The sequence below is a fragment of the Neofelis nebulosa genome, chromosome 11, assembly GCF_028018385.1.
Source record: "Neofelis nebulosa isolate mNeoNeb1 chromosome 11, mNeoNeb1.pri, whole genome shotgun sequence".
Taxonomy (NCBI): domain Eukaryota; kingdom Metazoa; phylum Chordata; class Mammalia; order Carnivora; family Felidae; genus Neofelis; species Neofelis nebulosa.
In genome coordinates, this window is record NC_080792.1 from 95,290,140 (window position 1) to 95,317,335 (window position 27,196).

Here is a 27,196-nt window from a genome sequence, read left to right on the forward strand (position 1 = left end):
TAGGGAGAGAAACAGACACGGCTTGTTTATTAGAATGCGGGAAGGAGGCCTTTTCCACAAACAGCGCTGCTTCTCAGAGTCTGTATCAAGAGCAAGACAACAGTTGAAAATCCTATTCCTGAGAAGAAGCGAAAGTTACAATTTTGCAAACAAAAATAACAGATGATTTCAACAAACGATAAAAAACTTTTTTTTTTTAACAAAGAACAAAATTTCAAGTATTATTCCAGATGACATGGCAAACCCAATGACGGAGACGAGGTCTCACCGGCAAAGGTCCCTGGCGCTCTCGGGGCAGGGGCCGCTCCAGATGGGCTGGAGCACCCCAGGGCTGAACCGGCCCGGCAGGGAACAGAGAAAGACCATGGGGCAGCTCAGCAGGGCCTGTGGCTGTGCCCACGGAGTGGGAAGCGGGCACCAGGGCTCTGCTCCACGGCAGGCCGAGGGTGGAAACAACCCACCTTATGCCCTCCTGGGACAGGGCCACGCACCTAACACTGGGGATCTAGGGTTAGCAGTTCCGGACATCTGATTTTTTCCTTTTCGTAATAAACAGAAACACATGTTTATTCCTTCAAACACCCTACTATCCCAATTTTAGTCAATTTGTAAATTATATATTACTTGTGCTACAGTTTGTGATAAATCTTACTAAAAGATCAGCACCAAACCTCTTACAAATAGAAACTCCCACGAGTCGTGGCTGTCCCCGAAGCAGGGCTGTGGCTATGCCCGCAGGCTGTAAGCCTTTGCCCCCTTTCCCTTCAACAACAGGACGTTTCTGACAGACTTTCCTTTTCCTCCCATGAGAGCTTTCTTGAAGAGAGACGTCTGTCTTAGCCACAGTTTTGGGAAAGGTCCAAAGAGCAAACCTGAACGTCATTGTCTGAGCGCGAGGGGGCGGCTGACAGTGGTTCTTCTGGCTGACGTGCTCTGGTGGCCCCAAGGCCAGAGGAGGGGCTGTTCATGCCACCCCAGGCCTCCCAGGCCACTGGGGTAGGGGGCTCTCGGCAAGAGGGTCTCACGCCACAGAAGAAAAAGCCACGCTACAGTGCCGGACGTAGAGACCCCCAGCCCCCCCCCCCCCCCCCCCCGCCGGGGGGCTGTAAAATGCCCTGAAAATGTTTGTATCCGGTATTTTCTGAAACACGCTGTCGCTGACTTCCACTACCCCCACGCCACCTTGGTGCCTCCTAGATACTCAGTTCTTGAACCTTGTCTGTTCACAGATATGATTGAATTTCCTGCAGGGACAAAAAGTCGAATTACACAAGCCAGCATCAAGAAGCATTCCGATAAGCGACTCTGGAGATCACACGCTGGAGAAGCCTGATGAGAAACTGATCGCACATGCGGGGTGGCTCACAGCAGCAGGGTCTGATCCATCAAAGATACTAACCCCTAGACAGCCTTCTTGTCCTTCTTAAGTTTTAGAAGTCAGACATTTGATTTTTACTTTTTAAAATTCAAGCACCTTCGGTAACTTTCCTAGGGAAGAGACTCAGAGTTGTGCCTCCTCAGAATCCCCCAGTCACTGAGGGCCACCCCGCAGGGCAGAACCAATAGACTCGCCCAGTGGGTGCCAGAGCCACCACCTCCCTCTTTGTGACGAGCAGGTCACCCCCAGAGTAGGACACACGTGCCCTAGCTATCCTTATCCCTGTCTTTATTAAGAAAGACTGGCTAGTTACTAGCCAAATCTCTTTCTCTAAAAGGAAACAATCTCCTGGACTCTGTCTATGCTCAAATACACAGCCAGGTTTTTATTCCACGGGATTAGTCCTCCAGGGAGCCTTCACTTGGGGCCTTGTCCCCTGCAAGAAGGGCATCCTTCTCAGTAACTGTGATTTGAACCACAAGTGACTGGGGATCACAGCAGCCTCAAGAAGCATCAATCCATGAGGTTGATTTATAGGACACCTCACTTATGGCTTGAAAATGCAAACAAACTTACGTCCGCAGACGAACCCATGTGGCAAAGCGGACGTCACTGGGAGCAGGAAATGCCCAGTGAGAACCGCCAAGTTAGAGCTATCACAGACATGTGCTCGCGGCACCAAACACAGACTCAGGGCAGCGGCACACGCCCAGGCCGGTGGTTCAGGAAGTTCTCGGTGACCACGGCCACGGATTCACAAAGTACTAACCCTCCAGTGTGTCAGCGGGAACGACAGCTGTGTTCCACAGACACAGAGGTAAACGTCTGCATGCAAACGCTTCACGAAATGAGAACAGAAGAGCAGGGTTTTGAAACAACACTAGGCCTGTATACAGACAGAACTAAATGACTATATTTATGAGTAAGTAGTTAACTGGTTCATACAGATCTCTAAAAGCCGTGGCGTCAACTTGGCCGAAACACTTAAAAGAAAAAACTCGCCTTCCTGTTAGGAAAAAGAGGGTCTGCTTTCTGCAGGAGGCCCATTCTGGCGCCCTCCCCAGCCCTGGGTGCCTGTGCCCCACCCGCAGTGTCTCACTCACATTGCGTGGTGGGCCTTCACCTGAGTGCGGCAGTTGCGGCCCCAATAGCAGTCAGGACGGGATGTTACAGCCACTGGGGAGAGAAAAAGTCACGCGTACGTAGTAACACCCAACACTCACAAACTCAGCTAAGCCAACTTAAGTAAAGACCCAAAGAAAGAAACTACAGCTGTAGCATTTTGTCATGCTTTATAACTAGTTTCCTTGCCTGTTCCAAGCTTCCAAGGGGGAAAAAAGTTTAACTAAAAACCCACTTTAGGAAATAAAGACTACTACGCTTGCCTATAGGTTGTTTTTGCGAATCCTGTTTTAGAAACGTGTGTCGCGGCCCACGGGCCCAGAGCCTGAGCCAACTTGGGGTCGAGGACGGCCTGGGAATAAGCATGGCCGCCAGGCAGCCCATCTGCCCAGTCTTCTCCCTGCTGGTGCACACAGCCACTGAGAACGCAGACGCCCATCTAGACTAGACAGAACTGAGGCAGGGGGTGAGGGGCTTCCTTACCTGGCAACTCGGAAGCAGGAATGTTCTGCCGATACTGGTAGGTCAGCTCTCGGAAGCTTCTCAGGCCACAGCAGTAACAGAGCACAGTGTTCCCTGTGATTCTGTAATCTGGAAGGACACAGCCTCATGTGGGCATGCCAGTCATCAGGCAGCATCATGTTTCCAGAACAGCAGAATAGCTGTGGCCTTGTAAACTAGTGGGAAACCAGTGCACTGATCCGTAAATGGGGTAGAGACAATGGGCCAGACTTTCAGAAAACAAGAACAAAACCAGTCTCGATACCAACTTATTTCCTCACAGCAAAATAATTCCACTTGGATAAAAAATTCAAACACTTTAAAAATCCAAAAAAGTAGCGGTGCCTGGGTGGCTCGGTCAGTTAAGTGTCCAACTCTGGATTTTGGCTCAGGTCATGTCATGAATTCAAGCCCCACATGGGGCTCTGTGATGGCAGTGTGGAGCCTGCGTGGGATTCTCTCCACCCCTTCCCCCGCTCAAGCATGCGTTCCCGTTCTCTAAGTAAATATATAAGCTTAAAAAAATAGATCATTTAAAAATATTTTTTTTTATGTTTATTTTTGAGAGAAAGAGAGAGACAGAATGAGAGCAGGGGAGGTGCAGAGAGAGACGGAGACAGAATCTGAAGCAGGCTTCAGGCTCTGAGCTGTCAGCACACAGCCGGACATGGGGCGCAAACTCAGAGACTGCGAGATCATGACCTGAGCCAAAGTCGGACGCTTAACCAACTGAGCCACCCATGAGCCCCCAAAATAGAGCATTTCTAAAAAAATAGTAACACTAAAAATAAAAATCCAAGAAAGTACTGAGAGGAATGAGTATTATTTTTCTCTTGAGCTATTTATGTCATAAAAACCAAATAACACACAGGAAAGGATCTGTAAATCTGACTACCTACAATGTAAACACCACAACGGAAACACATACAACAAAAGTGAGATACTAATAAAATAGTGGAAAACACATTTGCCACACAAGCAACCATATGTTGCACCTTTAAATGACAAAGATATCCTACCAAGCCATGCCCCCAAATCCAAATAGACTAACGTAAGTATGGGCCAAGGTCACAGACAAGCCAATGAACCATAAAGCAAAAAGATCTTCAATTCTGCTAATACCCCAACACAGGCAGATAAACCAGTGATACATCCCAGTTGCCTTGTCTGTATTTACAGGCAAAGGCAGGGCAGATGGGCTCAGGAAGATGCTGAGGCACGTTCTTCTGGGAGGGACAGCGAATATGGCAAAGTCTCAACTGTTTGTTCATACCACCATCCAACAATTTACTTACTTAATATTTACTTACTTACTCGTATATTTATTTACTTAATTTATCTTGATGGAACAACTTTTCTAGCCTACCATCCTGCAGGCTCAGAGGCTGCAGTGCTTATTCAGACAATGAAACGTGGAGAATAACCTAAATATCCTATATTAATGATTTGGTTAAATAAACCATGATACTAAAATACTATAGAACAAAAATCAAGGTAGGGGTGCCTGGGTGGCTCAGTCGATTGAGCGTCTGACTCTCAACTGCAGCTCAGATCATGATCCCGTGGTTTCATGAGCTCAAGCCCCGAGCTGGGATTCTTGGGATTCTCATTCTCCCTCTCTCTCTCTCTCTCTCTCTCTTTCTCTCTCTCTGCCCCTCCCCAACCTGCGCTGTCTCTGTCTCTCTCAAAATAAAGAAACTTGAAAAACAATCCAGGTAAAGAACTTCGCTGACATAGAAAGGGTCTGGGGAATACCACCGAGTGAAGAGCACATGTGGTAGGGTTTCATCTATGAGGACTCTGACCGTGCCCACGTGTGGCGGGTGCACAGGCCATACGGCATCATCACTGGGTCCTCGGGGGTGGGATTCCCTGTGATTTTCGCTTTACCCACCATGCTTCACTCACACGTCTTTCTGGGCCATGCCACGATGGCAGTCCCACTAAGAAGCTAAAGAGAGCTCAGGCCCGCATGTCAGACCGCACCCCCAGGGCGGGTCCCGAGACAGTCGTGAGCACGTATCCGCTTGGAAGGATTCCCAGAAGCCTCTGAAGTCTTTCACAATAATTTGTGTCTTAGGAAAAAAAGTCATTTGTTGATTTTTCTGCACCCTCCCTGAGTGACTAAAACCACATTTCACAATGTCCCGGGTGCCCCTGGGAGACGGGCCAAGCCTACACCAACACATCAGTGAAAGGCCCACGAGGACCCTGAGGGCTTGAGAAGCACCGGACCCAGGACCCGAAAGATGCCAAGAGGTGGGGTCACGGTCTCTTCAGCTGTGTCCCTTCCTCCCCCACGGCAGAAAAGAGCCTAGAATGTGTCACGTGGGCTCAAATCCTGAAGTACTGGTGCCTGTCTGCCACCCACCGCCAGGGTGGGTGGAGGGTGAGGGCGTACACGCAGGAAGGCAGCCCGGAGGCTCTCCTCCGTAGTGGAGGCAGAGGGGCCACCGCAAACACACCGCCGCAGCAGAGGGAGGAAGGCAGGTGCGATGGCGCTTACCAGACAGCAGGAACACTCCCCTCTGCAGAGCCACGAGACTTTCAGTCAACATGTTTTTCCACGTCAAACCCCTGGTTGCCAGGTAATTCTGGGATGGGGAAAGAAGGGAAATCTTAGAAATACTAGCTTGGAGAACAGAAGACTAAAATGACAAGAAAGCAAACATTTCATGCAAGGCCCTCGAACGCGGGCAAGGCCACGGCACAGGCAGGCTAACCACGGCAGGAATTTGCATCAGGCAGTTGTGAGGCCTTCAGGACCGCAACACACGAGGACCAGGATGCCCGGGACCCGGCAACACGCTCACAAGCTAGTCTGCAAGGGCTCTCTTCCCACATGGCTTTGTCAGAGCCTCAGAAGGAAAGCTAGCTTCCGAAAGCTGAACACACGAGCTACCACATTCTCTCCAAAATCCTGCAGACGCTCCGAGCACAGGAGCGGGGCGACACCTGACCTTGGCCGGGGCGGCTCTAGCGTGGCAACAGCCGCACGACCACACGGTAAGGAAGCCGAGGCTTTACATCTACACCCTGGCCTCAGCTCTCTTGTGTGGTCCTACAAGAGAGCAGCACGCGGACATCTAACCAGAGCACGCGGTGCCAAGGGGCCTGCCATACAGGTCCGGCGTGTGCAACGCTGCCAACATGGGAGAGAGGCACAACTCTCGCCAAGAGAATGATGTGCACGTTAAACACTGAAATTCTAAGAGCCACGTAAGCTTCAGTTTCCTAAGACGCGAGAAGGACAAAGTCAGAAAAGAGGAAGCCAGAGAGAGGCCCGGGTTCCAGCAAAGGGCCGCCCCGGCCCCCACCCAGACCCCAAAACTCTGCGTGGGGCACACAGGCACCGGAGACGACACCTGTGGACTCGTGGCGTGATGGGCATGAAGGAAATAACCTCTTGGAAGACAGGAACACACGGGAAAACACCAATGTGGTGAGCTCGGCGGCAGGACTAGTCAGAGCCACTGGGAGAGCTGAAAGCCTCCCGGGGGCCTCTTCTAGGCCTGAGCCCCCACCCGCGCCTGTACGTGAAGTCCCCTACCTTCAGGATGTCTGACTCATAGTGATTATTGCTGAGAACCCCGTCCAGACACCTGTCACCCAGGTCCAGCTCTGCCAAATGGAAGGAAGCAAAGTCACCGTCTTACAATCTATGAAAGTATCGTTCACTGACAGCTAAGATAACCAAATTTCCTTTCTTACAGTCCAGAAAGAATAAAAGCTTCCATTGTAAAATATGGCTTTAAAAAGAAAGCAAGTAAAATGACTTCTGACAGCTTTCTCCGTCCCCTGGGCACCTGGTCTGGCACCGTGAGGTCTGAATGCCGCAGCCAGGCGGCGTTTTTGTTGGTGGTGTTCCTCGCACATAAGTAAACCCTCCTGACTGAGCTCAGTATCCCCATAGTTGTTACTGCCTGGTTTTGAGCTAGCAGAGGGACACTTCTAAATGTCAAACACAGGGGGCGCCTGGGTGGCTCAGTCTTGGCTCAGGCCAAGATCTCAAGGTTCATGGGATCAAGCCCCATGCTGGGCTCCGCCCTGCGGGGCAGAGCCTAGCTGGGATTCTCTCTCTCCCTTCCTCTCTCTGCCCTTTCCCTGCTCTTGTATGCGCACTAAGTAAATAAACAAACATTTAAAAAAATGTCAAACGTGTGTGAGAAGCAGGTCATCGACGGTGGCCCCTCTCAAGCCGGGCCACGCTAGCCCACCAGCACCCTCAAATGCAGCAAGAGGATAGGCAGAGAGCTGAAGTGCCGGCATTACCACAGAACGGGGCCAGGCAGCCGAGACAGCCGGCCCGGGCGCAGCCCCAGTACAGGTGGCAGAAAGGCTGCAGGCAAACGGCACCTGTGGACACAGCACAAGCACCAGTCAGGCCATTTCGGCGAGGGCTAAATTCACATAACCATTAAATAAACGGCAAAGTCCACGTTAACAGCAATCCCAGACTTGCAAATCACAGCACTGTATTTCGTCTATCACATTCAAGAGTGACACGTCATGAAAATATGATGCTCCTGAGGCGGCAACAAAGGTCAGAGGCAGCCTCCAGAAGGAGAACCACCCATACACGGAAACTCGGTGTACGAAGGGGTGGGTCATCAACTGACAGGAAAAGATGGTCATTCGATGTGGCTGCACACACAACCGAGTACGCAGATGAGGAAACAGACCCACGTCTTCGCAGCACACCACACACACCGTCAGCAACACTCTGAAACCTGACCCTAGAAGGACGCAGGAGAGGCTCGGCGGTGGGGAGGCCGCTCAGGCAGGCAGCGTCCGTGCACACCCTTACTCACACTGCTGGGGGGCGATGCGAGGGTCCTGCTCACGTTCTGCCCTCCGGTCGGGCATGGGCTGGAAGCAGCAAGTGCAGATGGCATGGCTTCCTTGCAGGGCACACACGTAATCCTGGGCTGCGGAACAGACAGGATATTCAGGCCGCGCACATCAGGACACAGGCAGAAATAGGAGATCCGATGCATGCCTAGGGACGTGGCTGGAAGGTACACAAGGAGACAGATCCACAGGAAAACCCAGGGAGAACTCACACACGTTTTCTGAAACTGCGAAACGGTAGTCTGCCATTTAAACGACACATTTTAAATAGAATGAAAAACAAACGTGATACTTCAGTTCAGCAGTTATAGCAAGATTTCAAAGATCACTTGCAGGTTTTCTACCATTTCCTTGGGCCATAAAGCACACACCATAAAACAATAGAGCAAGTTCTATATTTAATCTCTGTCTCTTCCAAATAAACAGGTGGCAGGCCTGGGGGCCATGACTGGCTGACCTCCGCCCCTGCAACAGCTGTGTCCACACAGCTCAGCCGCGGCCACTCAATGACCACATGGGAAGCTCTGTCTATGCATGCACACCTGCTATAGGCCCATCCCGCTGGGGACTTCCAGTCTGAAAATGACACCGCACCTGCGGAATCGCAGAGTCGGGAGGCAACCAGGCCCCGCCCTGCCCATCTGTCCACGGGTCACCCATGGAGAGAGCTGCAGCACCGTGTCAGGGTGGATGGCTCTGAACTCGGCTTTGGGTCATGATCCTGAGTCAGTGGCCTCATGACGGGCTCAGGCCCACATCAGCTAAGAAACTGGGCCCTACTGAAGAATGGCCAGGGCCAAAAACATGGATTCCACATGTTCTCTCTCCCTTTCTCGATGGCACCTGGGGACCCGCCGGCGGGCAGAGCTCAGGGTGGCTCTGATGACACAACAGCCAGGCTCTCATTGAGGGGCCCACGTAGGGGTCATTTCAGCTTTAGCAAGCAGCCCTGGGGATGCCAAAGCCCAAAGCAGTGGGCTGGGGGTCCCACGTGTCAGAATGAGGAACGAACCCCCCAGGAGGGCCCAGGAGCAGAGATCCACGAGAGAGCAACTTAACTCTCTCTGGTTTCTGAACCCACAACAGAGTACATGCAGCAACAAGGTAGGAGAGGGTAGGGCAAGGGAGGCAGTGACCGGAGCAGGGCGGGAGCGGGGGAGGAGCCAGAAGGAAAAAAAAAAAAAAAAGCAGGACGACAGCACGGAAGGCGCGGCGTCTCACCTGTCGTGACGCTGGTGGACGTGGACGGTGCATCCCCAGGAGCCTGTGCTGCCCCTGGCTCACTGCCAGGCCCTGGGCAGGGGAGGGGCTGGCCCGCCTGCCTCCGGTACTCAGGGCACTGTCTGCACACGATGTACGGCTGGCTGCAAGGAAGCACACGGGCACACGGGGTGCAGAGAAGCAGTGAGCTCTGCCCTGGCACACGTAGGGGGCGGCACCAACGCCCCCAGCCCCGATGACCAGAGGAGACCCAGATCCCCAGCCTGGAGGCATCTGGTCCGCCCGCAGACCTCATCCCTCCTTCATGCCTCAGCTCTGTGTCTGCTGCCGCCCAGCGTGTGTGAAGGGGACAGAAGGCACGTCCCCACTGGACACCCGGTCAGTGCTCACGCCAGAGCAGTAGCAGGGAGGGCCCCGTTCCCTGCTACCTGCTGGCTCCCCTTTGCTGTAAGGTTTCCAGAGATCCCCCGCCCCCCGCCCCCCCTCCGCAGCTCCTACGGTTCGGAGACACATTGTGCCCACCCCGGTTTCCAGCACAGTGTCCCCCGGAGTGTGGCCACTCAGTCCCCACGTTGGGCACGACCCACTCTCACAGGTTTGATGCTGGGCGAGCTGTGAACTACGTCCAGGGGCACACTCAGGCCCATCACCCTAGGCACCTATGAAACGGTGTTAAAGTCTGAACAAAATGTGCCACAACTGAATGCTGCTGTCGTCCGGGGACTTCCCGGCGGGCCACCCAGCTGTGTGCACTTCAGCTGCGCTTTCCAAACAATGCAGATAGTTAAAAAACGAACCCACAGGAAACACACCCACAGACCCTCCCCTCCTCTCAGAGAACGCCGCCCTGAGCCTGTCTCCAACGGCAGGAGTCAACGAGGGAAGAACGGGGAAGACGTGACCAGAAAACAACTAGTGAGAAGCCGCTTGACCTCATTTCGGAACCAGATGACCTTCGTCTCAGGCCACACCAACTGTCATCAGAGTTTCCCGACATCCCTCCACAAACCTCAGGAGCCACCACCAGGACCCCTCTGACGGGCATACGATGACACAGGTGCCAGGCCCAGCAAGGCGCCTTCCCAGTGAGGCTCTCTGAGCTGAAGCACCCCCGCGAGCTAACTGGATGTGCGCTCAGAGCTGTGACTGTAGGGTCTGTCCCGCAGCACTGCCTCTCCAGTCAGAATTCCGGAAACAGCACAGAACCGTATGTACAGCAGGATCCCATCTTTATGAGGATATTTAAAGTATATCGCCTTTTACTTTGTTAACAAAGGAAATACGAGTGACTACGTATAGGAGTTGCCAGAAGGATACACAATAAAATGCTCATACTACGGTGATTTTATTACTTGCTGCTTCATCACTATCTCTAAATTTTACAAAAAGAAAAAAAAAGTAATTAATTAGGGGATTTGATTTTTGTCTCTTCAAATGTCATGACCCACCCAAAACACGCACTGTGGACTTCTGAGTCCGCAGACAGCAGCATTCTACAGCAAATAGAACAAGGTCTGCTAGAATCGCATCCTCTTGGCCAGGTGACCGTGGCTTTCCCGCAATAACATCCTCACAAATGACGATACTGCAACAACTCACACCGTGGGACTCCGGTCACCAGCTGAGCTAGAGGAAGCGTGCCCACAGTAGACAAAGAACACATTAAATCCTGCACCCCGTCGTAGCCAATGCATGAAGGCACCTGAGGAGGTGTCGGCAGATAACAAGGGACGGGTCATGGCAGTCATTTTCTAACAGACGTCAGTCTAACCACTACCCTGCACACCCTGAACTCACACAGGGCTGTACACCCGTTACATCTCACTAACGTGGGGAGGAAGAAGATAAGCAACAGAAGAGAATAAATATCGCGCGTATGCCTGAGAAGGGAAGGGGTACTGGAGAAGGCTGGTGGCAAATCCCCCCACCATCAGCAAACTGAGCGGCCGTCCTCAGCCGGCGCCCGCCCCGTCCTCACCATGCCCGAGGCGGGCGCCGTCACTGGCTGACGTCACACATCAGAACGCAGACCACGCACGAGCTGGGCCGCTCAGTACAGAGGCGGGACTCGGGCCCCGTGCCGCCTCCCAGCTCCCCGCTCCGCTCGGAGCCAGGCACAAGCTCACCTGATGTCCGAGGACTCGCTGTCCGCGTCTGACAGCTCCAGCAGGTCCTCCGAACTGCCCTCCTCATCAGAGAAAGACCTTCTGACTTTGGGCTGCAGCATGTCTTGAGTGATCTTGTTCCTGGCAGCCATGCTCCGCACGTCTTCCTCGCTGCGACTCTTGTCTGGAATTCAAAGGACATGGCTCTGCTGGCCAAGGGGCCCCTGGAGAGACACCCCACCGTCTCCTGGAGCTGGGCAGGCTCCCCACTTGCCTGGGTGCTGGAGAAGGTACGCCTCCACCAGGTTGTTCAGGATGTGGTTTTTACAGATCCTCTCCACCGGACAGCGGCAGGTGGGGCAGAAGGCGGAGCGCTCCATCCAGCCCGAGTAGCAGGCGGCACAGAAGGTGTGCATGCAGGGCTGCAGGCTGAGGGCACAAGGACAGGCCTTCAGACACCCCCCGCGGAGCACTTGCAGGTGGAGCCTTTGTCTGCCAAGCCGCGGCAGCCCCCCGGATGCCAGGGCACACGGGGCATGGCCTGCCTGGAGCCTGAGAGGCAGGGGCCCTAGTTTATGCTGCGTCTTTCCCAGAGGAGGACGTGGCCTCACTCGGGCTGAGGGTCGGTTACAAATTAGCCACCCACCAAGCGCACTTGATCCAGCAGAGACTAGAACCCATGCTTCTCGGTGTGGAGGGGGGGCGGGGGGACGACACACCCACCCTGCGTACAGCGCCCACTGGTGGCAGCATCTGCAGGCTCCGTTGACTGGGAGTGTCGCCTGCCTTCCATAAGCCAGGTGAGAAACAGCTCCCATGCGAGAACAGCTTTCACCCTAAACTACTTTATTTGGTCCTTGTTAATTAAAAGGAACCAGAAGTGACCATCCGTATTCCGAGAGGGACGGTCAAGCAGGCTGTGACTCCAGGAACATGAGGAACCGGGACACCGAATGCCAAAAAGTGGAGACTCGGACAGGCTCTCCCTCTTAAGTCCCCACAGAAAAGCCGGGAGAGGGCTGTCCCCAAGCCGCTCCTGGGGGCCTCATCTGGGGGCACTCCCTCTGTGCCAACGACGCCCCCTCAAAGCTCAGCACGGTTCTCCTGTTCTGCGTCCGAGGCGCGCCAGGCCTCTTGGGTCAGTCGTGACGGGCGCGGACCGAGGCCGCTGCCACCTCGCCTTGCGGGCTCTTCTACAGCCGTAGTTACCACGGCCAGGTTCTCGGCGTGGTGGCCGCACGAGCAGCACGACGGCAGCGCCCCAAGCCGAGCCGCAGCGGATGCGGTCCGGAGGCCTGCTTGCCGGGGGCCGCTCCCCACCCCCGCCGCCACCCCACGACACCCCCGCGGGCCCCCCCGCGGCGACCGCACCTCACGCAGTCGTGCAGCAAGTCCTGGCAGATGATGCACGTGAGTGTCTCCTCCATCTTGTCCGGCTTCACGGCCTCAGGTCTGACGCCCCCGAGGGCAGTGTGGGCGTGGCTACACTGGTCCGCAACCAGCAAGTGCAGGCTCAGCTCGGCCTCCCCCTCTGCGAGAAAGGGGCACATGCCCACCATCAACCAGGGAAGAAACAGACACCGAGTCTTTTTTGTTTTAGGAACATCTCAACCTGTGGACAGAAGACACAGCCCTCACTGCTGTGTGTAGTTTATTTTTTTAAGTTTCTTTATTTTCAGAGAGAGAGCATGTGGCTGGGGGAGGGGCAGAAAGACAGGGAGACTCCCGAGAGGGAGAGAGGGAGGGAGAGAGGAAGGGAGGGAGGGAGGGAGGGAGAGAGGGAGAGAGGGAGGGAGGGAGGGAGGGAGGGAGGGAGAGAGGGAGGGAGGGAGGGAGGGAGAGAGGGAGGGAGGGAGAGAGGGAGAGAGGGAGAGAGGAGAGGGAGAAGAAGAGCGAGCGAGAGAGGGGAGAGAGAGCCCCCCCACTGCTCTCGTTCTCCCCCCCTCCCAAGCAAGCTCTGTGCTCAGAGTGTGGAACTCGACATGGGACTCAAGCCAAAGAGTGGTGAGATCATGACCTGAGCCGAAGCTGGACGCAGAACGGACTGAACCCCCCAGGCACCCCTGTTTGTATTTTAAAGAAGGCCTAAAGTAAGTCCCAAGTTCCAGTACCCTTAAGTTTTGGTTTAGAAGAACAATGGCATAAAAAGAAGCATTCGGGATACATGGTTAAAAGATTAAGGTGGCTTGTCACACGATATTTGTGTATAATCATCGTTTTTGTTTAAACAAAAAACATGACTTGTGTATGTCCTGGAAAATACCGACGTTACCAAGAGCTTTTAACTTTTTTTTTTTTTTTTCCTTTTCTTCTGCTGGTGTTCTATAGTGCTCATAGGTTAATTTTTATTTTTAACGAAAGAAATACTTGCACACAATTTACAAAATCAAATATTAAGAGGGCACCAGCCCTCTGCCCTGGCCTGTCCTCACCTCCAAGCTCCCTCCTCTGAGGAAACTACTTTCATGTTTTTGGGTGTTTCTCCTGGCGTGGACCTCCAGGTTTCTGAACTGTAATGCTCTGTTGAGGCTGACTGACTTTAGACACGGTCCATCTCCCGACATCTATTAAGATAGAGAAGGATTCTAGGGGCGCCTGGGTGGCGCAGTCGGTTAAGCGTCCGACTTCAGCCAGGTCACGATCTCGCGGTCCGTGAGTTCGAGCCCCGCGTCAGGCTCTGGGCTGATGGCTCGGAGCCTGGAGCCTGTTTCTGATTCTGTGTCTCCCTCTCTCTCTGGCCCTCCCCCGTTCATGCTCTGTCTCTCTCTGTCCCAAAAATAAATAAAAAATGTTAAAAAAAAAAAAAAAAAAAAAAAAAAAAAAAAAAAAAAAAAGATAGAGAAGGATTCTGCCCCCTGGCCCCATTCACTATATTATCGTAACACAATTGTTAGTTTGGTATATTGTATTTGTTAGTTCCGTACATCGTATTTACGCTACTATGCTTAGGTAAATATTCACTGCTGAGCCAAACAGTGCACCAAAATTAAGTTTTCTTCCTTCTACAATTTTTCATTTTTGCTAGAGTAAAAAAAAGGCCTCATTTGTATACTTACTTTTTTACGTACTGTTGCTGATTTTTTTCGACACCCTCCTCAAGCCAGTCGCTTCAATTTTCCACTCAACACATCCAATATCCTCGTCTCCTTCCCCGAGGCCTGCCCTCCCTCCCAGAGCCCCCCGGCCTCACTGCTCCAACCGCAGGCTACTCTCAGGCCTACAGCACAGCCACTGTCCCGTTAAATGTTCCCAAGTATCTTTTACAATCCTTTTAACTTTGGCTTTTTAAGGGCAGATTTTTCTCTAAGTCACCTTTCTTTTTTCAAATCATTATTACTTTGAGAGAGAGCACGCATGCACAAGCAGGGGCGGGGCGGGGGGACGGAGGACCCAAAGTGGGCTCTGTGGTACCAGCAGGGAGCCCCATGCGGGGCTCGAACCCACCAACCATGAGATCATGACCTGAGCCAAAGTTGGACACCTAACCGACTAGGCCACCCAGGTGCATATTCTTACAAACCGATAGTCATATCAAGACAGAACTGCAACTCAGAATGCACTGCTTCCAGACCATCAGCATAACCAGATAATAAATAGGGTTCAACCCCGATGCTGTCAAAAGGAAAAAAAGGCTCACATTGCCATTTTGAAAATGCTGAGGCATCCGCTTCCACAGAAGGGGAGGCCCTGTCAGGAGCAGCTCAACACCTCTCAAGGGCCAGAGATACACAAAACGGTGAGACTCTTACCTGCTTTCATTCTCTTCGTGACAGGCTCCAAATCCTCTTGGTCCCGGGACCCTGGCAGAGAGAAGGGTGCTCCTTCTCTGTCTGGGAGAGCCGAAGGGAAGGTGGGGATTTCATCATTTGCCACAGACGGACCACATTCTTTTGGGGAGACGCCTGCATCTCTGAAGTCTGTGAGAGGGACAAACAAGACAGGTTTATTTTTTAATTTGAGAGAGAGAGAGAGAGAGAGAGAGAGAGAGAGAGAGAGAGAACGTCAGCGGGGGAGAGCGGCAGAGGGAGAGACAAAGAATCTCAAGCAGGCTCCATGCTCAGCCCAACACAGGGCTTGATCCCACAACCCTGGGATCTTGACCGAAGTCGAAATCAAGAGTTGGATGCCTAACAGCTGAGCCACGCAGGCACCCCAACAAGAAAAGTTCTGATTCGTGCAGCCTGGAAGCAGAGGGTATGGCAGGTAAACCACCCCAGATTCAAACCAGGCCTAGGTGTTCCAAGATGCCGTATTCTCAGTAATACACGCTTACAGAAACACTCGGCTCACACTTCTGAAGTGCACACGCACCCACTACTGGGCTCGGGGGAGCTGGGCCAGCAGCACACCCACTGGGAAAGAAACACAGAGGTGTCTGTGACCGGGGTGGTGGTGCCGGGGTCAGCTGTGGGACATCTGGTCTAAGACAGGGCCAATCCGTGTGCCAGCAGCCCCATAACATTCCCTGTGCTCTGAGCAGCACTGGCGCAGAAGAACACACAGGCCTCTCAGGACAGGGACGCAGCAGGCTTCAGATTACAAGGAGATGGAAGCCAGACAGGGATGCTGCGTGTGAACGATTTCCCAAGGAGTCACGAATTTAAATGAGCCTGGCAGAAAGGTTAAGGAGACTTTCTAATAACCTTTATCTTAATCAAGACCTAATGTGTAACACCATACTACAGTACATATCCGGTCTATAATACTCAAGTGTTGTTACCTTGAAAAAGAAACTGCCCTACAGCAGCCAAACAAAAAAGTTAGTAAGATTGTTTGGGGAGCAAATCAGCTCGTACAGCAAAGGGAGAAAAGAGGGAGCTTCCTGGGCTGGCTGCTGGCTCTGGTTCTCACTCCCACCATGGTCTCAAGGACTTTCTATGCTTAGTCGAGCTTCTCACTCCAGAATAAAGATGATGATGATGGTACTCTCCGACAGACAAACAGTGAGGATTCATCTAAAACTTATGAAATAAGTTGGCACCAAACCTCACATTTAGGAGGCTGGTTATTTTGTTAGTATGTATACATTGAGGCATGCAGATAGAAAAATTTCCCCAACATTACACAATGGGAGGGAAGCTTTCCATTGGATTTGCTTACAGCAAGATTTTGTTTAAGCTTTTATTTGTTAATTGCACAATATATAAACACACTGCCCTTTCACGGTGGAATCAACAATTGTATGCGTACACAGACACAAGTCACATTTTCTTTATCCATCCATCCATCGAGGGACACTTAGGTTGTTTCCAAGTCTTTGGCCTTTGTGAATAGTCTGCAATGAACATGGGGTGCAGACATCTCTTGGAGACAGTGATTTCAATGCCTCTGGATATTTATCCAGGAGTAAGATTACTGGACCAAATGGTAGTTCTATTTTTAAAATCTTTTTTTGTTTTGTTTTGTTTTGTTTTGAAAGAGAGCATGCACGAGTAGGGGAGGGGCAAAGAGGGGGTGAGAGAATTTTTGTTTTAATCTTTTTTAATGTTTATTTATTTTTGAGAAAAATAAAATCAGAGTGCGAGCAGGGGAGAGGAAAAGAGAGAGGGAGACACAGAATCTGAAGCAGACTCTAGGCTCTGAGCTGTCAGCACAGAGCCTGATGTGGGGTTTGAACCACAAACTGTGAGATCACGACCTGAGCCAAAGTCAGACACTTAACTGACTAAGCCACACAGGCACTCCTAAATTTTTTTAATGGTTGGATTTATTGACTTATTTTTTTTAATTTTTCTTTTACATTTATTTATTTTTGAGAGACAGAGAGAGACAGAGAGTGAGCAGGGGAGGGGCAGAGAGAAAGGGAGACACAGAATCAGGAGCAGGCTCCAGGCTCTGAGCTGTCAGCACAGAGCCCAACGTGGGGCTCGAGCCCACAAACCACGAGATCGTGACCTGAGCCGAAGTCGGAAGCTTAACCGACTGAGCCACCCAGGTGCTCCCAGTTGACTTTTTATTTTTAATTATTTTTTAAATGTTTATTTTTGGGGTGCCTGGGTAGCTCAGTCGGTTGGGCACCCGACTTCGGCTCAGGTCATGATCTCACAGTTTGTGGGTTCGAGCCCCGTGTTGGGCTCTGTGCTGACAGCTCGGAGACTGGAGACTGCTTTGGGTTCTGTGTCTCCCTCTCTCTCTGCTCTTCCCCTGCTCATGTGCTCTTTAAATGTGTATTTTTGAGAGAGAGAGAGAGGAGGAGGGGCAGAGAGAGAGCGGACAGAGGATCAGGCTCCATGCTGCGAGCACGGAGACTGATATGGGGCTTGAACCCATGAACCGAGAGATTATGACCCTTAACCGACTGAGACATCCAGGCGCCCCCATTGACTGTTTTTTTTTTAATTGTGGTTTTTGCCTTTGTATCACGTATAAAGAAAAATTCCCCCAAATTATATAAATAATCACCTTTGTTTTCATCAGGCACTATTGTGGTTTACATTCAAACCCATCTTGAAGTAGTTTGTTGTAATGGATGAGGGACAAAACTACCTTTATTTTCTTTCAAATGTTAATCACTTCTGCTCATTAAACAACCCAGTTTTGCTCGTGGCTTTGAACTGCCATATTCGTTGCTAAATTCTTACATGCTTGGACCGTTATACTTTATTTATCTGCATATTTTTTCTGCGGCCAGTGTCAAATGTTTTTTTAGTCCTTTAATTTTATAACAACATGTTAATGTTACATGGACTTGTTCACATTCATTATTTTGTATTTCTAAAAGTGTCGACGGGTGCCTGGGTGGTTCAGTTGCTTAACTGTCTGACTCTTGATTAGGGCTCAGGTTATGATCTCACAGGTCGTGGGTTCGAACACTGCATTGAGCTCTGCACACGGACAGTGGGGAGCCTGCTTGGTACTCTGTCTCCCTCTCTCTCTGCCACTCCCTGCTCGTGCTCTATCAAAATAAATAAATAAACATGAAAAAAATTTTAATTATATGTTACTCTAGATGAGTCTTGAAAACATGATGCTCAGTGAAAACAGAAGACACAAAAGGCCACAGAGTATAGGATTCCAATTCTTACTACTTAAAAATTTTTTAATGTTTATTCATTTCTGAGACAGAGCTCGAGGAGGAGAGGGGCAGAGAGAGGGAGACACAGAATCTGAAGCAGGCTCCAGGCTCTGAGCTGTCAGCACAGAGCCCGACATGGGGCTCCAACTCACAAACCGTGAGATCATGGCCTGAGCTAAGTCGGATGCTTAACCGACTTGAGCCACCTAGGTGCCCCATGATTCCGATTCTATGAAATGTCCAGAACAGGCAAAACCACAGAGACAGAATGCAGATTAGTGGTTGCCGAGGGAGAGCAGTGACTGTTTATGATATGACATGTTCTGGAATCACACAGCAGTACGAATATAGTAAAAACCCCTGAAGTGTACACTTCGCCCGGGTGATTTTTATGGCAGGTGAGTTATATCCCAATAAAACTATAAAAATCCCAGGAAATCTCCGACCCTCAGCATTTCTATCGGGGGGTGGAAGAAAACAATATTTACGAGTACAGAAATCCTGCTGAGAGCCCGATGCCTGATGTCACCTCTGACTTCCTTAGTGGCTTATGTGACGTGACATGTCAGAGTCAGTGACTGAAGAGCAACGCAGCTACCACTCTGAGACCCCCATCTCACCAGGGCTGAAGGGAGGCGCTTGCCCCGCAGAGGTGGGCTCCGTGGAAGAGGTAGAGGCCATGGGGAAGAGGTCCGAGGTCGACGTCGATGGCTGTGGTTCCTCAAAGCACGCCTGAGTAGTGGGCGATGACAGCAGGACCTGGGGATCGTCACCTTGCCCTGCACCTGAGGTATCTTTGGTCACGTGGAACACATTCTCTTTATTAGCTTCTGTGAGCACAACAGGAGCAGAAGGAGTGTAGAGTCAGGGCTCAGGAGGAGCACCACTACCTCAGGCAGGACTTTCCAGCAGATGAAAAGGCTTTTTGCCAGTAAGAATCAGCAGCCCTTACCACGCACCCACTCCTCTGTCACAGTCTCACTTACCAAAGGGGTCTTGTGTGATGCCTTGCTTTTCATGCAGAGACTCGTAGAGGTATGCCACGTCTGAAATGAAACCAAGCAGATCAGAACAGTGTCCTCACGTACCAGCAGGGCTCCTTCCCTCTTCTCCTTTCTGTCACTTCAGTCCCTTTGTCGTTGTTGACTATGTTGACTTACTAGCTACTGACAACACTACCCAGTTTAAGGAATTTCAAAATAAGCGAACCAAAGCATCTTCACCAACTTTAAAATAAATAAGCCTCCGGGAAAAAACATCCTGAGCCAGAAGGCAGACGCAGGGAAGGGAAAACGATGAGTAGATAATGAATCTGTGCTTTGCCGGTCATTTCAAACCACCGGAAGGAGAAGACACAAGGCCCTGCCACGGGGCCAGGGGCTGGCCTTGACAACGCTACAGACAGCCTGAGCGTATCTGCCTCCTCCTGCCAGTTTGGGGGTAACCTTCCAAAAACTCTCCCAACTCTCCTTGTCCTGTTTCGTTCTTCTTCCCCAAACATAGACACTCAGATCTGGAAAAGCCTGAAGGGGATCGTCAGGCCTCTGTTGTCTCCTGTAAGGCCTCCAAAAGCAGAGTCATGAGTGGCCTTCAGCCCCTCATTCTAGGTCTTCCTCCCCACAACTCAAATTATCTTCTGCTATGTAACCCAGCCCATCCCTGTTCACTTCTCCTTGCCATTTTGAAATGCAAGACTCATGAGCATTGTGGTATTTGTGAAGAATGGCCGGGGCTCACAGTGCAAGGCCAACACTCCCACTCTTCAACAGGACTCACACCAAGAATCTACATAAAGGGGAGCCCGGGTGGCTCAGGCAGCTGAGCGTCCGACTTCAGCTCAGGTCATGATCTCACGGTTCATGGGTTCGAGCCCCACGTCGGGTTCTGTGCTGACAGCTCAGAGCCTGGAGCCTGCTTCACATCCTGTGCCTCCCTCTCTCTCTGCCCCTTCTCTGCTTGTGCTCACTCTCAAAAATAAATAAACCTTTAAAAAAAAAAAGAGTCTCCATAAAGAACAAAGAAAATGTAGCTAACACTGACAGTCTGAAGGGAAATACCTGCTTCAGCAGGCTCACTTTCACGAAGCTTCCCAGCTGTGACCAGACTTCCCCCCCATACACCACCCGAGGCCCACCCTGTACATTCCCTCTCTTACTGTATTCTGGCTCATTCTTCCTATACACCAAGTAGATGACATCCCCAGTCTGCAAAGGACAAGTCTGCTTCTTAACAACCTTCAGCTTGTTAATTACTGTTCCATTGGTGCTGCAGAGACAACAAAAATGCAATTTATCCTACTTACAATAACTTGGGAGTTAAAATTTTCTTTTTCTACCACCACTTAGAAAGAAGTCCAATATTATGCCTTCGAAAATGTAAAATACTCCCAAGAATGACGTAAACATGTAACGAGGCACATGTGCAGGTGCCACCCTACAGTTCTCCTGAGAGAAAGCTTGCCTGCTGCCCCCTTACTGACAGCCTGACCGTGCTTCAACATTTCTGCTTATCCAACAGCACGTCGTCCATCCTCTGCCGGCCTCTGGAGGACCCTGGACTTCTACCAGCAGCTCCGATTTCCAGCTTCCCCCCGCTTCTGCACTTAGCTCCGTCCACTCATCTACCCTTCCCTCCCAGCAGGCCAGCTCATCCCTCAGATGGGCACTGACACCCTTAAAAGATGGGTTCTGAGCAGAAGCAAATGAATTCGAGGCTCTGCGCTGGAAGATGGTGTGGTCCCTCGGTCGGGAGGTCACTCCAGTCCGTCAGGGACCACACCACCAGGTGGAAGAGGCGGGGGCTGCAGAGGGCACAGGCGGGAGCCTAAGTCAGACGGGACTGGAAGGGCTTCCCTGAGGAGAAACCCGAGTAGACACCCAACAGAAAATCACAAGTGGACGAACAGTGTACGAGACAAGAACAAAAGTCAGCAACTAAACAAACTGACCCAGCTTCAGGCGTTCAAACCACCCATGTCTTAACTCTATGGTTTCACGCCTAAGGCCTCCGGTGGTAAAGAGACTTTATTTTTACATCTGAGCAGACTTCTACTCCTTCAGTGTTCTGGAAAGGGCCAGAAAGTAAGCAGTTCAGGCTGTACGGTCACACGGTCTCTGTCCCAACTCCTGGGCTCTGCTGCTGACACACGAGAGCAGCCGCACACAGGATGTAGTCGGGAGAATGGCCGTGTCCCAGCGAAACCTCACGTACAAACACTGGTGGTGCCGCCACAGCCAGCCAGAGCCTGTGCTGCCAGGGCCCTCCGCACTCCACTCTCGTGCTCTTTCTAACCACAGGAGCCCGACTTTGCTCTTCTGCTCAAACCCCCGATGACTGCTCTCGGGCTAAAGTCCAGGCTCTCTAGTATGAACACCAGGGCCTTCCCGCTCCGGTCTAACTTCCCTGCCTTCCCACTCACTGCTCCTCGGCACACAGGGCCTGCTCGCGCCTCGGGGCCTCTGCACCTGCAGTTCCTGCTGCCCGTGTGAAGAATGGACACCCTCTCCCCTCCAGGCACCTCAGCTAAGGAACGCAAGAGCCTCTAGAAGCTGGAAAAGCCGGGGAACGGATTCTCCCCTAGAGCCTCCAGAAGGAGCCGGCCCTGCTGACACCTTGATTTGGTTAATCCAATGAGACCTGAGTGAGACTTTGTACGTTCAGCACTAGAAGGTCGTAGCTTTGCGTGCTTTGAAGCCACTGAGTTTGTGGTAATTTGTTACAAGAGCCCCAAGAAGCCAATATGGTCATACCGCCAGCATTGGAAAGCCAGGATCTGCTGCTTGAGGACAACTCTAGAACCAGTGCTACGTTACCCTACATTGGGCTGGGAAATAAGGAACTTGATCTGCTACGTACCAGAATAGGAAAGGAGCATCAGTTCATCCTCATAAACCTAATTTCTAGTCTTTCATCCCTAACATTGTAGTTACCAAACAATCTCGGAGCACTTGACCTTCACAAAACAAAAATTCATCTGGTTGGGAAAGGCATATTCTCAACGTACTGCTGGAAGGCCATCTGCTACTTGTCCTGGGTTTAAAATAGGCACATTCTGACACAGCGTTCCTTCCTATGAATTTATCCCAAGAAAATAATCGACATGAATGCAAAGCGTCTTGGAAGAGAAGAGTCGCAGCGTTGTTTAGAATAAGAAAAAGTCAAAATAATAAATCTCCACCAATAAAGGAACTGACAGATAAGTTATTATAAAATAATAATGAAATAGACAAGATAAATCTAGATGTACCAAATGTAAGCTCGCCATAAATAAAAGTGAAAAAAAAAAAGGATACAACGTACATAGTAAAACCTCCTTAATACAAAATAAACACATACGAATTTCTAGTGGGCTAGTAGGATTTGGCAAAGCTTTTCACTTTTACCTACTCCTTATGTTGTGCAACAATTTTTTAAAAAGAAAATATTTTTTTGATTTGGAGGAAAAAAGTCTAATTCGAATAGGTTTGCAACTAGAAGGTTATCACTGCCTTTTAAGTCCTTTTTCAGAGATATTTTTGCTTTAATTTGAATATATTCAAGAAGCATCATAGACATGAAAGAGTTACTGGAAACCAGAAAACATATTTCCTAATATCCTGGAAACTAGCGAACTACTGTGTTAACAGAAAATAATCCTTTGTTTCTTCTCTGTAGCCACCGGCTTCAAGACAAGAAAGAGATTACCTGGTATCTTCCAGCGACACCTGACCAGATTTTTCATCCACAATAATTTTACAGTGATCTCCAGAGACCAGTTTATTGCCAGGGAATGAAAGATCACAACCTAAAACAGAGAGGGATACATTGGATGTGACCGTGGGGACTGTGCACAAAAGTGCCCTTTGCTTAATCAAAGCACGTGGTTGAAAACGAGGACCCATGGTATATGCACGGTGGGAGACAGCCTAATCAAGTAAGATAGGAAGCAATTTTTTAAAAAGCATTTATGTATTAATCCAAAGTAAAGAGACAGGGACTGTCTTGAACCTTTCTGACTCCCCATTACCTAGAGGATACCCTCATCAACACCTCTGGCTTCTTGGTGACAATTTTACAACATGCACATATGTGCAGCTACCCTGATAAAAGCAGAAGTTTAAAAAAACTAAGGGGCTTAGTTAAGTAATTCTTCATCTTAAGTCAGTCCTTAATTTCTTTTCCGTGTAATCTAAGGTTTCATAAATCATCACAAAACTGAAGCGAGGACCAAGACTCACAGAAAACATGACTGAGCAAATTACAGACACATGAACACGCTTGAGAAAATTTAAAACAGAAGGTGGATGCATCTACACTCAATGATCTGAATACAGTCATTATATCCTCATTAAATGCAAGGGGGAAATCCTTAAATACTGTGTTCTCTCCAGAGAATAAAAGTTTTCAGGAGTTTTTACTATCTAATCGCGAATTTGCTTGTAAGACATTTATACTATAGCTACTAAGGTTTATAGCTTTATTTTTAATAAGTAAAAATGGGAAGCAATATAAGTAAGTGTCCATCAACTGGTGGTGAATTAAAAAACAAACCGTGGGGAAAAAAACAAACTGTAGTACATCCAAACAGCGGACTACTACACAGCATCAACCAGAAATACATTACTGAAACACAAAACAGCCTAAAATGAATCTCAAAAGGATTATGTCAGAGAAAAGAAGCCATACACAGACTATGGTGGAATATTGTGTGATTCCACTTAGATGACATTCTGGAAAGGCAGAATGACAGGGATAGAAATTAGACAGATGGCTGCCAGAGCTAGGGGTGAGAGGAGGGGGCTGATCCAAAGGACCACCAGGGAACTTTCTGGGGTGATGGAAATGTTCTGCACTGGACTGCAGTGGTGATTCCATTTCTCAACACTCACTCAACACCTATAACGGGATGAATTTTACCATATGTGAACTACACCTCCCTAAACCTCAAGTAGTAGAAATCTTATTTGCACCTTTTATATTATGGGAAGTGCTTTGCTACATTTACCCAGGGTCAATTTCCCCTATGCTCAGGATCTTCCCAGCATACTGGGCACAAGAAGCAGGACAGTTTCTTTGCAGCCCAGACCTAGCCCTAGTGACCGTGTCACTGGGATGGGATTTTAACAAGCTTCTCCACACCAAGAACATGAGCTTTCTAATTTGGATCCAAGATACTCGTGCTAAGCTCTATTCTTGGCATCTGCCCTGTATGTCATTCACTTGGTTAAATCTGTCACATGGCTGGTGCACACTGCTCCCACTCCCCGAGGATGGGAAGCTCGCTGGGAAACACAGGTCAACTCAGCTCTGCCTTTATCCTCAGAATAATGCCTTATACCTAGCAGGCACACTACTGTTTTAAAGTAAGTATAACCACGTTCTACAACTCTTAAGGAATGTTTGTGTCTCCCCCAAATTCCCGAGTTAAAGGCCTGAACCCCAATATGACTATAAGGACAGGGCCTGTAAGGAGGAATAAAGGTTGAATGAAATCACTAGGACTGATGCCCTTATAAGAGAAGGAAGTGGAAGAGACAACAACATTGTGTGTGGCCTGTGAGGATGAGGAAGTCTACAGTCCAGGACAAAGACTCAGCAAGAAACGAATTGACTAGCACCTTAATCTTGGACTTCTTGCACTTAACGACTGTGAAAAATAAATTTCTCTTCCTTAAGCTTCCTGGTCTGCAGTGTTTTGTTATAGCAGCCTGAGCAGACCAACAGGGCAACTTCTATTTCCCCGGAGAGCTCAATACATTCACCAAAAGGTCTTCTTTTTAAGATTAATTCAACAACCCCTTTTTGCTCCTCGTATTAACATGTAAAATGATACATAATACTGTGTTGTAATAACAATGGTTAACGTTATTTGCTAACTCTAAACCAGGCTCCTTTAAGCATTTCCCACATTTGATCTCAATTATCCTTCAGGAACTCTAGGAAGGACATACAAAGGAGGTACAAAGTCCTTAGTCCAGACCAAAGAAGCTCTTCACCAAATTTCCTATTACCTCAATTAAAAGCAATTAGGGGCGCCTGGGTGGCTCAGGTCATGATCTCACAGCTCGTGAGTTCGAGCCCCACATCGGGCTCTGTGCTGACAGCTGGGAGCCTGGAGCCTACTTCACATTCTGTGTCTCCCTCTCTCTCTAGCTCTTCCTCTCTCTCTCTCTCTCTCTCAAAAATAAATAAACATTTTTAAAAAATTTAAAAAAAAAGCAATTAATGCATTTTCCAAAACTTTCCAAGCACATGTAAATACATTCAAAATTGTAAACAAAACAAAAAAACCCTCTAACTTGATATTGGGATTTAAGACTACCAAAACAACAACAAAACCAGGTGCAGGTACATCATTAGGGGTAAAATAAAACCAAAACATAATTGCTTTTATTTTATTCTATTATCTTCATCTTATTTTTTTATCATAGTACTTAGCCTTTTTTTAATTCCAATATAGTTAACCTAGAAAAAAATACTTGCTTTTCAACAAACTTTCACATTCTCCCTTTTTTACAATATAAAGTCAGAAACAAAAAAATAAGACTCTTAACCACTGCTGGTCACCAGGGGGGCAGTGGGTGGGGGCTGGGGGAACTAGGTGATGGGGATCGAGGAACCCACTTCCGGTGATGAGCACTGAGTAACGTACAAAATCGTTGGATCACTATATTTTACACCCGAAACTAAACATCCTATGCCAACTGCACTGGAATTAAAAAAAAAAAAAAATTAAAAATATATAAAATCAGAGAGATGATTTCTTAACTTTCAGACAAAATACATTTTGTTGACTGGACCAGTGCACTTCTGCCCCTGTAGGAAAGCTACAAGGGATGGCCACTTAGGAGTTTAGAGGCAGTTAAGAGTGGAGGGTGACCACCCTTTCCCACCTAGCTGCCAGACTTTGTCCGTCCCAGCGTCCCAGGCTCATTCAATCAACGAATATTTGAGCAGCTCTGTTCTATAAGCTGGGACTTGAGATGTTTTTCAATGTAGCCACCTACAGGCTATAAATTTCCCCCTGAGCACTGCTTCAGCTGCATCCTGTAAACTTTGGCAGATTACGCTTTCATTTTCATTCATTTCAAGGTATCTTCTAATTTCCCTTGTGATTTCTTTTTGGGCCCATTGGTTGTTTACGTGTGTTGTTTAATTTCCACACTGAATTTTGCAATGTTCTGTTACTGACTTCAATCTCATCCCATGGAGGTCGGAGAAGATGCTTCCTGCAGTCATGAACTTGAGAAGACTGCATTCTAATACCCGGGGCAGCTTAGGTCAGTGCACCTACTTCATAAAGTGGTAATGAGAATTAAATAATCTGCAGGAAGCACTGAGAAGTGACCTGGCGGAACGATAAGTGAATAAACTGCAGCTCTCACAGGAAAAACTAGAAAGCACAGTGGGCCCCGCCCAGGGGCCTCCCACCGCCTGGGGAACAGTCTCGCCCGGCTCCCGGCCCCCGGCCCCGGTTCTCCCCCACCACCCCCGGTCCGCACCTCTCCTCCGCCCGATGGTCCACTCGGGTTTCCTCAGGAGCACGTGCGGCTCGCCCTCGCCGGCGCCCAAGCGGAGGAGTCTCCCCCACGGCTGCTGCTGCGGCGGCTGCGGGCCTTCCCCGGGCTGCTCCATCGGATTCACATCTGACGAGACCCGGAAGCGCGGGTGAGGCTCTCGGACCGCGAAAGCAGGGGCTGCGGCCCCGCCGCTCCGCCCCGCGGCCCTCCCGGCCTCGGCGCCCACGCCACGCCGCCGCCGCGGGCCGGACCCCCGCCTCCTCCGGCCGCGGCCGCGTTCCGCCCGCCGACCCGCCACAGCCCCGCGCGGTCCGCTTACCCCCCAGCGCGCGCCGAACCCGGAACCGGCCGCGCCGCCGCCGCCGCCGCTGTCAACAGACATCGCGGATCCCTCAGCTGATCCGCCGGGCGGGGCCAGCGGCGTCCGTGCCCTGCGATTGGCTGGCGGTGGCGCCCACCGAGCGCGGCGGCTAGAGCGGAAGCGGGAGAGTGGGAGTGCGGGGGC

At 50.2% G+C, this 27,196-nt stretch overlaps 1 protein-coding gene and 1 long non-coding RNA gene across 3 annotated transcripts; one reads left to right on the top strand and one right to left on the bottom strand.

Annotated features, from left to right (window-relative positions):
* On the bottom strand, window positions 1-27,140 carry CHFR (checkpoint with forkhead and ring finger domains). Of its 2 annotated transcripts, XM_058691571.1 has the most exons (18): window positions 27,011-27,140; window positions 26,674-26,817; window positions 22,877-22,976; window positions 20,349-20,458; window positions 19,180-19,239; window positions 18,814-19,023; window positions 14,928-15,095; window positions 12,550-12,709; window positions 11,453-11,607; window positions 11,200-11,362; window positions 9,074-9,216; window positions 7,813-7,929; window positions 7,274-7,357; window positions 6,552-6,622; window positions 5,508-5,595; window positions 2,984-3,091; window positions 2,482-2,554; window positions 1-1,244 (listed from the first exon to the last, which is right to left on the bottom strand). In XM_058691571.1, exons 2-18 carry the CDS (start codon window positions 26,804-26,806, stop codon window positions 1,202-1,204), a joined length of 1,986 nt encoding a protein of 661 aa, XP_058547554.1. In that variant the 5' UTR covers window positions 26,807-26,817; window positions 27,011-27,140; the 3' UTR covers window positions 1-1,201. The 2 variants fall into 2 exon arrangements, with proteins under 2 accessions (XP_058547554.1, XP_058547555.1); XM_058691572.1 differs by lacking the exon at window positions 18,814-19,023.
* LOC131489552 (uncharacterized) lies at window positions 18,522-23,596 on the top strand. The gene is made up of 2 exons (XR_009250646.1): window positions 18,522-18,591; window positions 22,847-23,596. It is a non-coding gene; the product is annotated as an uncharacterized LOC131489552 (long non-coding RNA).
* Window positions 27,141-27,196: the final 56 nt, after the last annotated feature.